This window comes from Habropoda laboriosa, unplaced genomic scaffold, assembly GCF_001263275.1.
Source record: "Habropoda laboriosa isolate 0110345459 unplaced genomic scaffold, ASM126327v1 scaffold99, whole genome shotgun sequence".
NCBI classification, from domain to species: Eukaryota; Metazoa; Arthropoda; class Insecta; order Hymenoptera; family Apidae; genus Habropoda; species Habropoda laboriosa.
In genome coordinates, this window is record NW_017100239.1 from 831,149 (window position 1) to 846,680 (window position 15,532).

The 15,532-nt window shown below is 43.3% G+C and overlaps 1 protein-coding gene across 1 annotated transcript in view; it reads left to right on the forward strand.

Moving 5' to 3' along the window:
• LOC108571861 (voltage-dependent calcium channel type A subunit alpha-1) overlaps nt 1–15,532 on the forward strand; it is a 100,146-nt gene that overhangs the window by 19,495 nt on the left and 65,119 nt on the right. The window contains exon 2 of the mRNA XM_017934009.1: nt 13,604–13,846. Coding sequence (XP_017789498.1) covers nt 13,605–13,846 — 242 coding nt within the window. The 5' untranslated portion in view covers nt 13,604. The remainder of the gene's footprint in view (nt 1–13,603; nt 13,847–15,532) is intronic.

A 15,532-nucleotide genomic window follows, 5' to 3' on the forward strand; every position in this document is an offset into this window, starting at 1 on the left:
CAGAACCTTCAGGTCAAAATACGCCGCGAAGTGTCTAGGGCCCAGTATAAAGGGTGAATAAGTTCGCGGGACATCGGAGGGTCCTTATATACCTGCGGTACCCTCTCCCCAAAGTCATTAGCAAAATCGTCCGTTAGGTCAGGCGGGAAATTTTCGCGGGAGATTTTCGCGGGAGATTTCCGATATCGTAACACGGTATAATTTATCAATTTTCACAATTTTGTTATAAATTTATACTTCCGACAATTTGTTATAACATTGCATATAACAATTTATACGTTTTTACAATATTCTTCAATGGAAACATAGGTTTTAGCGTTCTCGTTACTTACTCGTGGTTAAATTAATTTCGTAGGGATTAAAAATCAGGTTGACCTGTGGTCGTAGATTAAAAATAGTGATAGTACAGCTAAAATTATCGTGTTAAATAATTCTTTTCCTACGAATCAAAAATGTATTCAACGTTTGTTTGTTATAATATCGTGAAATGAATTATATTACACATTTTCTCTATTCACACTGAATTTAAAGATTATAACGATTAAAAATCAAGTTGACCTGTGGTCATTTATCAAGAATAATCATAATAAAGCTGAAATTATTGTGTTAAATAATTTTTTTAATACGAATTAGGAATTTATTCAACGTTTGCTTGTTACTACTTGTTACAGTATACTGTCTCGCAATGTAAATTTAAGTAAATTAGGTTGAACTGCACAGAAAATGCACAGAACTGCACAAATAATTTATTTCATGGTATTGTAACAAGCAAACGTTGAATACATTTTTCATTCGTGTAAGAAGAATTATTTAACACGATAAATTTAGCTGTACTATGGTTATTTTTAATCTACGACCACAGGTCAACCTGATTTTTAATCCCTACGAAATTAATTTAACCACGAGTAAGTAACGAGAACGCTAAAACCTATGTTTCCATTGAAGAATATTGTAAAAACGTATAAATTGTTATATGCAATGTTATAACAAATTGTCGGAAGTATAAATTTTTAATAAAATTGTGAAAATTGATAAATTATACCGTGTTACGATATCGGAAATCTCCCGCGAAAATCTCCCGCGAAAATTTCCCGCCTGACCTAACCGACGATTTTGCTAATGACTTTGGGGAGAGGGTACCGCAGGTATATAAGGACCCGCCGATGTCCCGCGAAATCATTTACCCTTTATACTGGGCCCTAGACACTTCGCGGCGTATTTTGACCTGAAGGTTCTGAGATGTGAATAGAGTGGTCGGGGGCTACTAGCTAGTCTATGTCCACCCTGTACACACTCAGCCTTCTTGTAACACTTGTATACATTAGAATCAATTAGAATTTCTATTACTAATTATTAAACAAATTTTAACAATTACCGGCACTCGCTAGGCACGTAATATCAGACTTTAAATACTCGACTTCGAACTTCGGTTTAGTCATAATTCTATTAATGTTATAATAACGTATAATTTATTAATTTTCACAATTTTATTATTAATTTATACTTCCAAAAATTTGTTAAAACATTACATATTATTATTTATACATTTTTGCAAGTTTCTTTGACAAATAAGTACGTTTCAACGATCTTATTACTTTCTCGTTGTGAAATCAAGTTCGGAGGATTAAAAATCAGGTTGACCCTTGGTCGTAAATTTAAAATAGCCATAGTGAAGGTGAAATTATTATTTTAAATAAATGTTTCTATACGAATTAAGAATCTATTCAACGTTTGTTTGTTGCAATACCGTGAAATAAATTGTATTATATATTTTCTCAGTTTAGACTGAATTTAAAGTTCGTAAGGATTAGAAATCAGGTTGACCTGTGGTCGTAGATTAAAAATAGCCATAGTGAAGGTAAAATTATTACGTTAAATAATTGTTTTTATACGAATTAAATATTGATTCAACGTTTATTTGTTGCAATACCGTGAAATAAATTGTATTATATATTTTTTCTGTTTACACTAAATTTAAAGTTCTGTTTACATGTTATAACAATTAGAATGTAGACGTTTTGCCGTTTCACGGTTTTTCCTCTGTTAATTATGTGTTTATAAATCATTTCAAACTAAAGCAGCACCATGCCCACCCTTAATTAAACCGTCTCAGTAGTTTACCGTAATTAATAATCTACTTTCGGGATTTATACGAGAATTTTTGAATTTTAGTAAATACTAGAGTCAGTGCATCGCGTATTGAAATAATAGCTTCATCCCTAGTTCGTTTATTATTGAATATTTTTACGCGTTTAACTTATGCTTCTCCCCAATTCTCGTCGCGTATTTTATTCAAATTTTCTTATATTCTAGAATCGAAAAAGATACGAATTCGCGTTTTTTCTTTTGATTCTTTCAATTTTTCAATTGCATTACGCATTATTGCAAGAATTTCTATCGTTACATTTAATTCTAATTGTTTCGCAGCTTTTCTGCTTCTATCGACCCTACATTTTCTTTTTTACGCGGAGGTAGGCTGACTCTATGTGATAAACAATTGGCAATCAAACGGTGGCTCTCCCTCTACATTCGACGGATAATGTGTACAGGTATTTAATGTAATTTCTTCGCAATTTGTTTTTGTAATTCAGCCAAAGCGATATATTGTGAAATTAAATTTATCACTCAACAAGTATTAACATTAGATTGTTTCCTCGATATGGCCATGGTGGTCATCAGTGACTGGAGTGCCTCAAATGTTTAGAATAATTGAAATAAAATAAATGTTGTCAACTAAAAATTTTGAACGTCATAGCTAGCTAGACATTATTTTCAATTGAAAAAAAAAATTATAAAGCATAATACTATAATCCTATGCTTAAAATGTATTTTCTTGTGGCCGCCTGACAGCAACCTGTAAATCTGACGCGACAGTGAACGTGTTAATAAGTAAATGTTGTTCAAATTATATCGTGTTTGATATCAGTTTCATCAGAAAAATCTCACCAACATGTTAAAAAAAATTCCAGATGAAAAAAAGTAAAATTAAAGAAATTATATTTTTCTATTATGTATTGTCGAGTCGTGAAATCTCGTAAAAGAAACCAGCATAGGAGCAGCAATGACGCAGCCCTAGGCGTAGGACCATCTATACTGTCACTTGTAGAATCCAAACTTACTGACTCTTGTAGAGAATTTACTGTAGTCGAGAGTTAGCGCTGAATTCCCGTCAGACGAGCCGAAATACGAGTATTATTCTCTGTTTGTCGTACGTTCATCTTTCGGAACCGGAGACAAACTCTCGGAGTCTTTAGTGAAATACCTCGCAGAGGGTATTTTTGTTGCACATTTTACAGCCTGAGATAAACTAATCTCCTAGGATGCTTTCACGACGCAGTAAGATATTGTGAACATCCGTGAACATCTTAGAGCAGCCTTTACTCGTTCGAGGAGAAATATCTGAGAGAATCCAGCTCGAAAACGTTTCAACTGTTTTCCGTGTAATTGTGAATTCACAAGGTACCGAGCTGTTCGTTACTCGAATTACCTGTATCGAAACGAACGATCTCGCGGCTCGTTCGATCGTGATCGCTCGCAATTCAATTACGTTCCACGATTTAATTATATTACGCGATCCCAACGAGCTCTCCTGCACGCACTGCAAAACATGTCGCGCGCTAATATTCAATCACTGCCACTTGCCGGTAAACAACGATCGAGCACCGTTAGCTGGATGTTTTCGTCGTCGTCGTCGTCGTCTAGACGGAAGTTCTTGGAAAATGCGAGTGAAATTTCGGATCGTTCTCGTCGCGTATATGGGGCAGACCTCTACGTTACAGAGCGTCGAATGTGCTTTAATCAGGTTGAACATCAAGAAGTAAAACAGGCGTATAATTTAGTCTACCGCTTATGAAGCATTAAATTCGTTAGCCAGCGTTGCTCAGGCAACGTAATTAATTCCGCGTTCGACAAGTTAAACGCACGCGAAACCGCTCGAGGAATTTCCTTTGTCGAGCAGATTTTTCTAATTTGCGAAATTCCATCGTTATCTCTACTTCCGTTTTATCCGTCCAACTATTCTTCGTCGCGCGACGATTCTCGCGATTGATGGTCTTTGACGCGGTTGTACCGTAGGAAATGAATAAAATTGGATCATACCGGTGTCACTTTGTCAGCACGATTCGATCCTTGGCTGTCGTAAAAGTAGACATTAGTACAACCGTTGGTGATTGCCATCTGGCTTTGTTTATCGTTTCCCTGGAGAAAGTAGGTTTATACACGCATTTTCAGATGTTTCCGGAAGGGTTTACGACGCCCCCTTTTCACCGATATCATAGCTGTAACAACGTTGGAACAACGGACCCATGTTTTGGAATTAACGTGTCATTTCGACGTAATTACGGAGAAACAGCAATTATTTAAAATTGCACGCAAATGGACGAGACGATTTTTTAGCGGATCATTCTTGGGTAGAAAACGGTAGGGCATAATTTCTCGGCTGGTATCGAGTTCACCACGTCTATCGTTAGAAAGGCTGTGGACGTTAGCAGGCTACAACGGCTTTCACCACCTATGCTATTTCCAATCGCCTTTGCTCGTGTCAATAATATCTCGGAAACGAAGGTTCCGGGCTGCGCGTAATGGAATTGTTAGCTGTGGCACTCCTGCCACTTTTCGTTTCATTGGATGCGAGGCATCAGCTCGTGTAATGCCCGCGATGAAATTCCATTTGCTTTGCTTCTTCCATTATTTCGTTCCGAGAATCGTAATTGTAACTCGGACGAATCTTTTGAAAAAAAGGGAAAAGGCTGCCGTACTACTTGAAGAAAGAAACAATGAAAAAAGTAATTTCTGTGGAAGGACGAAGGTAGTTTATTATGATTAAACGAGAAGAGGGGAAACTATTCTTCATCGAGATCAGAGTCTACCATCTCGCGCGTTGCTACTTTATTATTTAACGCCGCTGTCGTGGAAGCGGTGAGGGTAGGTTTTTCGTATCGTAAAAAAGTTGGCAAGTTGTCGCGCGGTGTTGTAATTTCTTTACGCTTCGGGGAGTGTCTGAGAGCGATGCGCACAGTAGTTTTACGAGGCTCTTTCCGCGCTCGCCACTCAAAGCTGGGCGATATCAGGAAGGCGAATTACGAGGATCTCGACGAGTGCCGGACGACATTACGGTTGAAAAAGCGATAAACCAGATCGACCCTCTTTATCGCGATTGTTTGACTTACATATGGTTAAACAAGTCGAGGGATAACACAGGCGGCCGCGCGCGATAACGGTTCAACGACGTAACTTCAGCCCGAGATAAAATAGTAAAATTGAATCACGCGGAGGACAATCGGTATTTACCGATCTCTCGCGTTAATCGAGGAGCGAGAAGGGGACGGTACGGGGAGGCTAGAGTTTACGGAAACCGACGCAATAAAGGGTCGCCAGGGAGAAAATGAAGTTACACGATCCCTGAAATTCCACGACTCCCCAAGATTCAAGCCGGTCACCGTTCGGGGCTTTGATGCACGTAAATTCGATTAGGTGGTATCTGGCAGGTTAACTTAGAGGGGACAGCTACTCGATGCCTGGAATTCCATTCGTGCCTCGAACGGTAGAGGAATTAACTTGGGAATAAAGAACGTTCGAATTTTGAGTAACCTAGTTAACTCTGACGAAATAAAAATCATTCTCCTGCCTCCGATACTTTCTCTGAAAGAAGGGGGCGGAATAAAATAAACGACGACATGAAGCTGCGAGATCGAGTTTCTATTTACAATGAGAGGAGCACGACCCTATAAAAAATACATCGATTCGAAATCAATCGCTCGGATATCCTCCGGCCTCGTTTTCCCGTTCAAATCGTCGTCGTGTTTCTTTAGGGGGAGGGATATCATACGCGTATGTATTTTTTCGTCTGGAATCGTGCGTAGCGTTTTTCGCTTTGAAGCCTCGATCGCGTGACCGGCGCCAGTCGATTTTATAGGAGCCGCGCGTTGCGCTTCTGCCTACCATGGCTGACCGTTAAATTCGGCCCGCGCCGCGGCCTGGAATCCGATCGGGAAATAGCTTTTCCGATTGAAGTCTACATATACGAACCGACAATAGGCTGCCAATCTCTTGCCGGCTACCACTCCGGCTCCTATACGTATATCCTTCTTTCCCTCGTATACCTACATGCATATTTCCACGGACTGGTGACAATGATAAAATCCTCGACTGTTCTCCAGGTTGTTGCCAGTTCAATTGAAGAACCATCGCGTTTCTCTGTCACCGTGTGTACATCCTTTTCGATGTGTAGATTTTCAAAAGGGTACTTTGATCGTTACGAGGATCCCCTCGAAGGGATAGAATCTCTGGATTCGGATGAAAGAGAGTCGGATGAAATACGTAGCTTTCTTGGTATCCCAAGGATACTTTGTCAAATTCGAATTCGTTCTTCGGAGAACGTTCCTCTGAGAGATAATAAGTGGAGCAGGGGTTAACGACACGAAGATACATTTGATTCTATAGAACGGCTGTAGATGACGAGTTGATTTTGAAGGGCTCGTTCATTACGAACAGCATGGAAGTTGGCCAAAGTAGACGCTCCCTCTACTAGAGCCGCGTTTTTGACGCGTATCATTCAAACGTCATCAATCTTGCGTGCTTTATGCATCGAATTTTATTCGTGTCTTTGAACGGTTTGACACGGCAAAAGATTCGCCTCGATTCTTCTGGATCAACGACCCTTTTATTCGTTCGATCGTGACACGAGCATTGTAGGGCTTTACGATGTGGAAAAATATAGAGGAAGTCATGGAAACGAGTCTGGTTTTGCATGTAGACTATATCTAGGAAATTGTACGTCGTGCTAATGTGATAGGGCTTTCGAATATCCTTTTACGGAGAAGCTCCACGCATCTTTTCGTGGCAGACCCGTAGATGCTTCGCGGTCTCCCTTTGTGGAAAGTATAAAAGCGGTCGTAACGGAACGTAGTAAAAAGTGTCAATGCCCCTTTGCTATCAGGCTGGCGAAAATTTCGTGGGAAAGGAAACGCACCAGGTGTAAATTACTCGCGACTGGTAAGTGTAGTTCCGCGTCGGGGGGGATCGATTCTCTCATTCGTCATTCTCGAGTGTCCTTATAGCGGGGTACTTTGAAATCACGAGGTAGAGGGTTGAAGCATTTCACATCCGGGGCAATTATACATTACATTAATATCTGGAGAATTTACGCGGGAAAGAAGGCATTAAGCTTGGCAAAGGCGAAAAAGTTTCTTTCTAATTAACATCTACGTTCGATCCTTTGAGAAGTAACCAGGCTAGTGTCCAGGCTACGACGGAACAAAGAAAATCAACATCGTTTGTGTCCGACGTGCATCTTCGGTATGTATAAAAGCGAATTTCCCTGGAATTAAACTGTCCTCCATCCACGCTTCATTTTGTCAAAGAAGCCTTTACGAACCAGCCACTTTGTCGAGAGTTAAGGGTTAAGTTAAGAGTACCTGGACAATTTTCAACTGTGCTTTTCTCCCGTTTAAAACGACATTCTGCCGTTGTACCAAAAATTTCTTTACCTCTTCGAATCTCGGGATTATCGGTTGGGAAAAATGGAGGATAGGTTGAAACGAAGCGATTAAAAAGGGTAAGACGAAGATTGACTGGCAAATCGATTATTCGAAAGGGAGGAGGAGCATTATCCTGGAAACGATCACGGCCGCTGACACTTAAGTAATTTCGTTCTGCGTGCAAAACTCTCAAAGGCCGATGTGTTGAACGCGGCCAGCCATTCGCTTAGATAAGACCGTCGTATCGATCGATCGAGAAACCGGCAAGCCTCTGCCCTCCACTTTCGTTCTCGGGTAATTCACTTTTCGCTTTTACCCCCCTGGAAATCCTTTCATTGTTGTTGACTCTTCCACTCGACCGCGGGTCTGGCAAGGCTCGCCGCTTATTCTTGGCGGTTTTCGACTGACACGCGTTCCTCCGACCTGCGATTCCTTGATCGGTACGGTTAATTGAAGTACCGAAGAACCCTTTTGCCCTATAGTTATTTTCCTCGTTTGTCTTCAGTCGACTCTGATTCTCTATTTTTTCGTTTCCCTCTGCGGTTAGACATCTCCGATAGAAATTACGTTTGGACTGACTCGAACGTAGAGAGAACTAAGCGAATTCGCGATACAACGGTAAGTTAATTACTGGCTTAAGGAAACTGCTTGGATTGTACAAATTTGTGTGCAAATTTGCACTAGAACACATATCTATCCCGAAAGTGTCGCTGGTTTGCTTAATGCGACGTTAATGATCACGCGGCATGACGCGTCTCAGGGGACAACTTTACACATGCCTATCCCAGGTTCAGTGACACGAAACCCGCTATCTGAAATTACACCGTCGACAACCACGTCTCCTTTATACATACTAGGGCTATTACTCGATCGGGTTATTTTCATTTACCCCGGGTATCTCACGAGTACTCGAATATGCACGTAAGACAGTCGAAATCTCGGTGGCCGCTACCGCTGGCGTTGTCGGCAATTACCACTGCAACTTACCACTTACAAAACAAAAGGGCCACTTACGACTGACCGTCCACGGCCAGAGCCGTCACTCTTTCATTATTGTTTTACAGTGGAAAAAAGTCGAGGAATAATAGATATCTACTCTCGGGTATTTCTTATGTAACAGCTCTAATACATACACGCATGGTGTCTCGCAACGTTCCCTCATCCCTGCTGATTTTTTACCAATTTCCTCTCGGTTTTCACGAATTCTCGTTTTCCCCAGAGGATCAGTATTCCTGTGGTAATTCGCGTCCAAAGATTCGGATGAAAGGTGTTCTAGCTGAATGACACGTCGAACGCAGGAGCATGGTAAATGAACGGATCCTGAGAGATTTTCCTCTTGCCCATTAATAGTCAACGAGGTCGACGATCAGGAGAGAAGGAAAATGAAATCCTACTAGCGAGGGAAATGTAAAGGCGGAGCAGGGATGGAACAAGGGAGAACACTATCGTGAGAAAAAAATTCTTATCTACCAACTGTCTTACGGCGGGGAAATATGTCGTCTTGTGTAATTTTTACGGTGGATATATTAGGCTGAGATAACGAGATTTCTCACTGTAATACAGTTTACCGTGTAGCGGGGAATAGTTCGTGTAATGGAGAATTATCATAGGAGAAAAGAGAGTGAGAGAGAGAGAGAGCTGTCTCACTTCCTCGATGTGCAGTACTGCAATTTATCTTGCGAGCGATTCTTCTCGCGGAACACGTCGCGTCACCTTATCTCCGATCCACGGTTATTTTTCTTCCGCCGCGAAAACGTTGCTGAAAAAAGGAAGGAATACGTACTCGTAATCGTAGGATCGTGGATATTTCAGTGCGCGTGGATCGATGGAACGCTCGTTCGTCACGCTTGGAAACGTTGGGTCATTTCTTGACCGAAACTTTCCACTTAACCGGCTGTGCTTGAGTTCTATTCCGCGTCTCTGACATTAGGCCGAACTTCACCATTATAACTACCGGGCACTGTGTCGCTCGTTAGGCTGCGTCTTGCGAAAGTCCAGCTAGAATGGAGTGCGATGCCGGGCTATTTGCATAATCGTAGTGCACGTGGAATATTAATTCCTCTCGGGGGTAGATAGTGGACAGTTTGTAGCCTTGTTCCGGGGGAAGTTATTTCTTTCGCGTCGCTGCGTGCTGACTCGTGACTATGGAACGGTTAAGCATTGGAGAAAAGATTCGACGAAGGGTTCGCCGAAGGATCTGTGATCAGAGAAGAATTTCTCTTTCGACCATGTTTGTTTTCTTTGCTCGGCCCTTTACGAGGCCCTCGAAGGGATTTTCCTGCTCCGATTTCAGGCTCCCCCGTCGGAGTTTTACGCGGCAGCCACACGCTAGAACTAATTTCACGGCGAGTCACTCGATCCCTCCGACTCGTTATTAGATTTCCCACGGCTGCCACTGTACTTACATATATGAGCCGAACGATCGGGGGGCCGAAGAAAGGGGGAAGGAGGTTGTTGCTAAGGGAGCAAATAAAACGGGATCCTGGATGAGGAAAAGTCGCCCGGATGAAAAAGGGAAAGTTTGGTCATGGGACGGCTAGAGAATGGGGAAAAGTACGGTCAACGGGTGGAATGTGAAAGGGAAACTTTGGGCATACGTATGGTTGCGATTAATATCGGATGATAACAGAAAGAACTAAAAGAAAAATGAAGCACTTACGTAAAACAGCGATAATCTGAAAGTTGCTCAACTACTGAAAAAGTAAGGGCACGAAGAACACGTTGGGTGTTTCGAAAACGAGAGTACGCCGAATGCAGGAAGAGTTATCCAGTTTATTCCACCTGCTGTGAGTCGTTGGTTGGTTCGTTCTTCTTCACGCAGAGGGTCCCGGGAGGAAAGAAATTTACAAGTAGTAGAATCGTAAAGAAGTCTGAGGTTAAGAGGGAGATGGAAACAGATTGGAAGAGAAAGGTTCACCGAGAGATCCTTTGGAGGATATTCTGTACACGTCAACGGAGGGGAGTTGGAGAGAGAGAGAGAGGTGAGCGCAAAAGGGGAGGCAGGAGTTGCCGGGTAACAGAATGGTGGGATAAGAGTTCCCAGGGGTGCCTAGCAACAGGTTGCTATCCTAAAATTTCGACCACCGGGAACCGAGAGGCGCAGGGTGGGGATCATCTATGTACCTGTAAATGTACGGGGTGCTCTTGGTAAAATATTTATATAACAGATATTTATCGCGAACAATGCAGTTGGATATTAATTCGTTTAACAAAGAAAGAAAGCATTTTACTACCGTTAAACAATTCCACTGTTTTTTTAGAAAAATGATTACCACCTTGCGCGCCTTTTGTTGCAGCAGAGGCGAGGTTTCCTTGAATTTTCACGCCTCCGAAGGTGCGAAAAACTCTCGTAATTAGTAGAGGCACACTGTATACACGGTAAACGTTGGCACGAACGCCATCGACACACTCATTACTCCCTCAAAAGCTGTTGCTGGACGCAGCATAGTCCAGTGGTTGTGACTATTATTGATAACGTGACGCGGCAGCAAATGGAACTTTACGATACGGCGTGTCTAGGATAAAGGAATTTTCGACGAAACAAGTAGCCACGGTTTTACGACGTTTGATATAAATTTGCGGAAAATGATCCGGTGAAATCTACTCTACCGGGAAATTCTATTATCGATTCTAGAAATAAATTGCATCGCGACGCGAGTTTGAAAACTGGGTGGAAATAGAAAATGGATAAATGGGTAAAGAGATTATCACGGTCACGAGCTTCCGCGGCTGTTACTTTCGGATAGGTGGACGTAAGTTAGTTAGTCTGTTAATGAATTGGAATTGATTTTGTGCAGGTGATGGAAGATCCAGATATTAATTCGTTGGCGCAAACAACAGCAGCGTGCGGTGTGTTAGCGCGGAAATCATCCTCGATCAATATTCCGCGGCAGGATTCAATCTGCCGGTTGCCAGTCGAATCGAATCGAAAATCACTGTCTCCGTCGACAGAATACCGTCGAACACACTTTTTCCCCCTTCAATCGCGGGACCTCGATCTTTTTCTAAAAAGCTCCTCCCACTTGTCCCCGTTTCTTTCCGCCGTTATATCGTAACTGTTGCGTTAAATTACGCGAGCGTAATATCAGAACGAGATACAGATCCTCCGGTACAATTTACTCAAAGCGGAAATCGAAGAAACTCCCCTAATGAGATTTCAAAGCTGCTGGATACGCACGGAGCCGTAGGATCCTCCTAGTTATTCTGTTGCCTCCAACTCCCGCGCGGAGTATACATAATTTTCGAAGGAATATCGCGAAAGGCTCGTTAATTAAAAAAAAAAAAAAAAGATACATACGCCGATAGAGCGGAAGTGAGCGACAGGGGCGCGAAATGATGGAAAAGTTTGACGAGTGAAAGAAAGGACTGTTCCTTTTCAGCTCTCCCTTTAAGCTGATAGCGTAGCAAGGACACGACCGCTTGCACAACGCAGGTCCGCTGTGAAACGTAATAAGGACAAATGGCCGGGATGGGGCTGTATAAAGAAAGCGAGGACACACTTTAGAGACGGCTCGGGGAAAAAATACATGAGGATAACAAGGGTTCGCGTGGCGACATAGGACGAGAATGGAATTTATGGCGGCCACTGACTCCCTCTCCTCTTCTCTCTATAAATTATAATTATCAAGACGCGGCGGGGGTATCGGGATAATCAGTCTGTTGGACCTTTCGCCAATTTTAGCCATCGGGATAAACGAAGGGTAGTCTTGACCCGGGGTATTCCGTGATTCGGTATCTGTTACGCATCGACGAAAATAATTCTTACGTTGTCTGCCTCTCCTCGTAATTGGACCTTTGCTACTTTTAACCTCGGACCAACTTTGCCAACTTGGGGGATGTAAAACGTAGAGGGTCTCGAGTTGTTAATTGGTATTATTTTTCAAACGTCATTCCTCGTGCAGAGAAGAAGAGTGTTCCGCGGGAACTACTTAGCCAGTGCAAATATTGAACCGGTTTTTTCTAATATTTACTTTGGGGGGAAATGGAAATGACTTGAAACATGTTGCGCTGAAAGGAAGAGAAGAGGTCAGCCTTCCGGAGGTAGTACTTCCTCCGATGGAATGTTCGAGAATAACCAAGGAGTTTAACCACTTAGTAGGCCGCTGTCTGACTACATACCGAGCTTAATCACTTTCGATAGATAAGTAAAGTTGCCCGCGTAATTATTCATTTCTATCACTCGCCGAGTGCTTAGAGTCGGTCGGTAGATTCTATCTTTCCTCGCGAACATGGACCAACCTTTCTCGTTCTCTTTGATCTTAATAATATTTCACCGTACGTCGAATCTTGTTGGTAGAATCAACAGAGATACGCGATGCACAGGGGAGAGTCGTAATTAAACGAATATTTCGTACACGAATTCGCTGTTAGTTGAATTGATTCGAACGGAGAGGCACTGGCACCGTTTCACCGCGACTTGTCGATTATTCTATAAACACGGTTACACGGTAACGTCGAATCGAAAAGGACCGACGTACGTGAGTTTCCGTTGCGTTACGAAGCGATAGGAACGGGGACGAGTGTCGATATCAAACTTTTCCCTGCAACGTAGATAAGCTGATATAGGCGATTATACGTAGAAAAGTAGCGGCAGTAGCGTACAAAAAACGATAATCGAGTCGAGTATGCTGCGTTCGTTAGATAGAGAGGCCTGTATAGTGGGCGAAAAAAGAGAAAAAGGGGAATAATCTATCGATGATCCGGTATACGCATAGGAAGTTAAACAAACGTGCCAGTTTGAGTGGTCGATCGCGTGACTCTGTGTGTTCTTGATGCCTCGAGATTAGGACCAGTCAACCTAACCCAATTAAGGCGAAACAGTTTTGCTCAATTTCTTCCTAATCTTCTTGATTCGTAGTCAACCTGTCGCCTCCCCGTCGAATGTGCTAATTTTGCATCGAGGAAACCTTTGAATATTCATGGAGGAATGTTACTCCAAGTTAATAAAGAAACTTTTCGAACGATGCTACAAACGAATAGGAAACATTTGACGATTATTAAAAATGCACCGCCGCGCCCGGTTAAACTCTTCCTTATTTCCTTCCTTCCTTCCTTCCGCGTCGTTGTTAATCGAAAGATCCCGTGAAAATGATTAAAAACCGTTGCCCTCCTCTTCTTTTTTCCAGGATGTTGGGTGGCGTGGGAGGCCGGCACATGTCTACGCGTCGGCGTGGCAGTAGCCAGCTGGTGCGTGGAGGTGCGGGCCTCGCAGGATATGCCGGATCGGGGGCCTCTGGAAATTCGAACGATGCCTCTGCATTACCACCTGATGTGCAGAGATACGCTGCTAGAAGGCGTAGGGCGGTTACCACCAGTGATCACAAAAGCTGCGCCATTGTCCAGAGCCGTATCAAAGTGGGGGATATCAAGCTCGGGGATATCATGTGAGTTCTCTGCTACCCTCGCGTTTCCTCATCTACCGTAGGCTAGAACGTTCGACCAACACGGTCGGTATCTACTCGAACGTCGTCGATAACACAGCAACCCCTTTTCAGGGTAGTTCCTCTAGCTGTAGTCGAGAGGTACCGACCGATAACGGATACCGCGTCGATAACAGGTTATCAGCCACAGTGCATATGAAATATCGGTAACGTAGTATCGGGTGGAGTCTGATCGATGTAAGGTACGAAAGATCTCGGGGTTACCTGACTATAGCCTGACTTGTACTACTGTCAGTAACTACGCTGCGAAGCGTAGATCTTTGGCTGTTCGAAGAACGAACTTTTCTGGCAGTATCGTTGGCAATTTGATTACCAACGTGGCGCAATTATCGTACCGCGTAATCGATTTACTGGCAGGAAGGTTAACGCGTTTCAGAGGATACGAGATGGCGACAGGGGAAGGTTGCGGCTGACCACGCCAGGGTATGCACTACTGCGGCTGAATTAAGGTCTAATGTAGCGAGGTGTCTGTACTATCGGCTTTTTATACTATCGATTAGTCTTCGATTGTTTGGCCATTACTTTTTTATTTTTAGCACAGACTGTCGTTGTCCGTTCCGGTAAATTTAATTACTACAATTTCTGCCCACTTGGCATTCTCATATTTCTACCATATTTCTTTTCCGATTCTCCACTATGCAAATCACCGGACCCCTTTTTTTTTCTTCTTCTTCTTCTTTCTTTTTATTCCTATTCCCGAGCCTATGAATTTAAATTGGCTTTGCTCGTAAATTTGTTTAACACGAATCAACCGTTCTCTATCTCTATCGTCTTCTCCTCTTTAATATCCCACACACAGTGGCGATTCACCGTACGGCAGCTGTCGTTGCAATCGTCCCGAAGGTGACTGCTCTAACCCTGTAAAAATAGAATCAATAAAACGAATCGACGTTACATGGAACTAGGTCTGCGCTATCGCGAATAGAATCGCCAAGGTTTTCGACCTTTGTTATTAAGCCGGGACACATACGTCCGTTTTACCGTTTCCCCTCGACTATTCCTATCCGGACCCGGTTTATCTTGGTTAACAAACCGATCGATCGCCGGGTGTAGATTCCGTCCTCGATCTCCCCAAGACGCGTGCTTCTTCCGGCACACGCGTCTCTCAAATCCTCCACGACGCTAAATGGCTAAATGCTAAACGAATGGAACTTCTTCGAAAAAACGACCCTTTCGAAGTGCGCCAACGAATGCCTTCGACTAGGGTGCACGAGACCGGAGATATACGTTGGACGAAAAATAAGTAGGTCGCCATTGAGAATCTTCACGTTCTTCGCTGTCTGTTGAACGAAACGGAAATTTCGACCGAGCCGTGGTCCTTCGGTCTACCCGATGAACCTGGCCCTGTGTGTAGAATCGGGCCAGGTTCATTCTTCGCGAAAGCAGAGGTAGAAGGGTGTGGAAGAAACGATCGCGGTAGTTGTTGATCGGTACAGAAGCGAGGTTGTGCCCCGTTTCTCCGGTGGGGCTCCCCTTCTCCAGATCGTGGCGGTGTGTCACCGTGGTGAATCGAGTCGGTGTCGGAGTCGTGAAGTCGAGTCGACTCGGTCGTGTGTTTCAGGCTGGTTGCCGGCTGCCGCCGTGAATCAATACCCGCATTGCGCGTGCCACCTC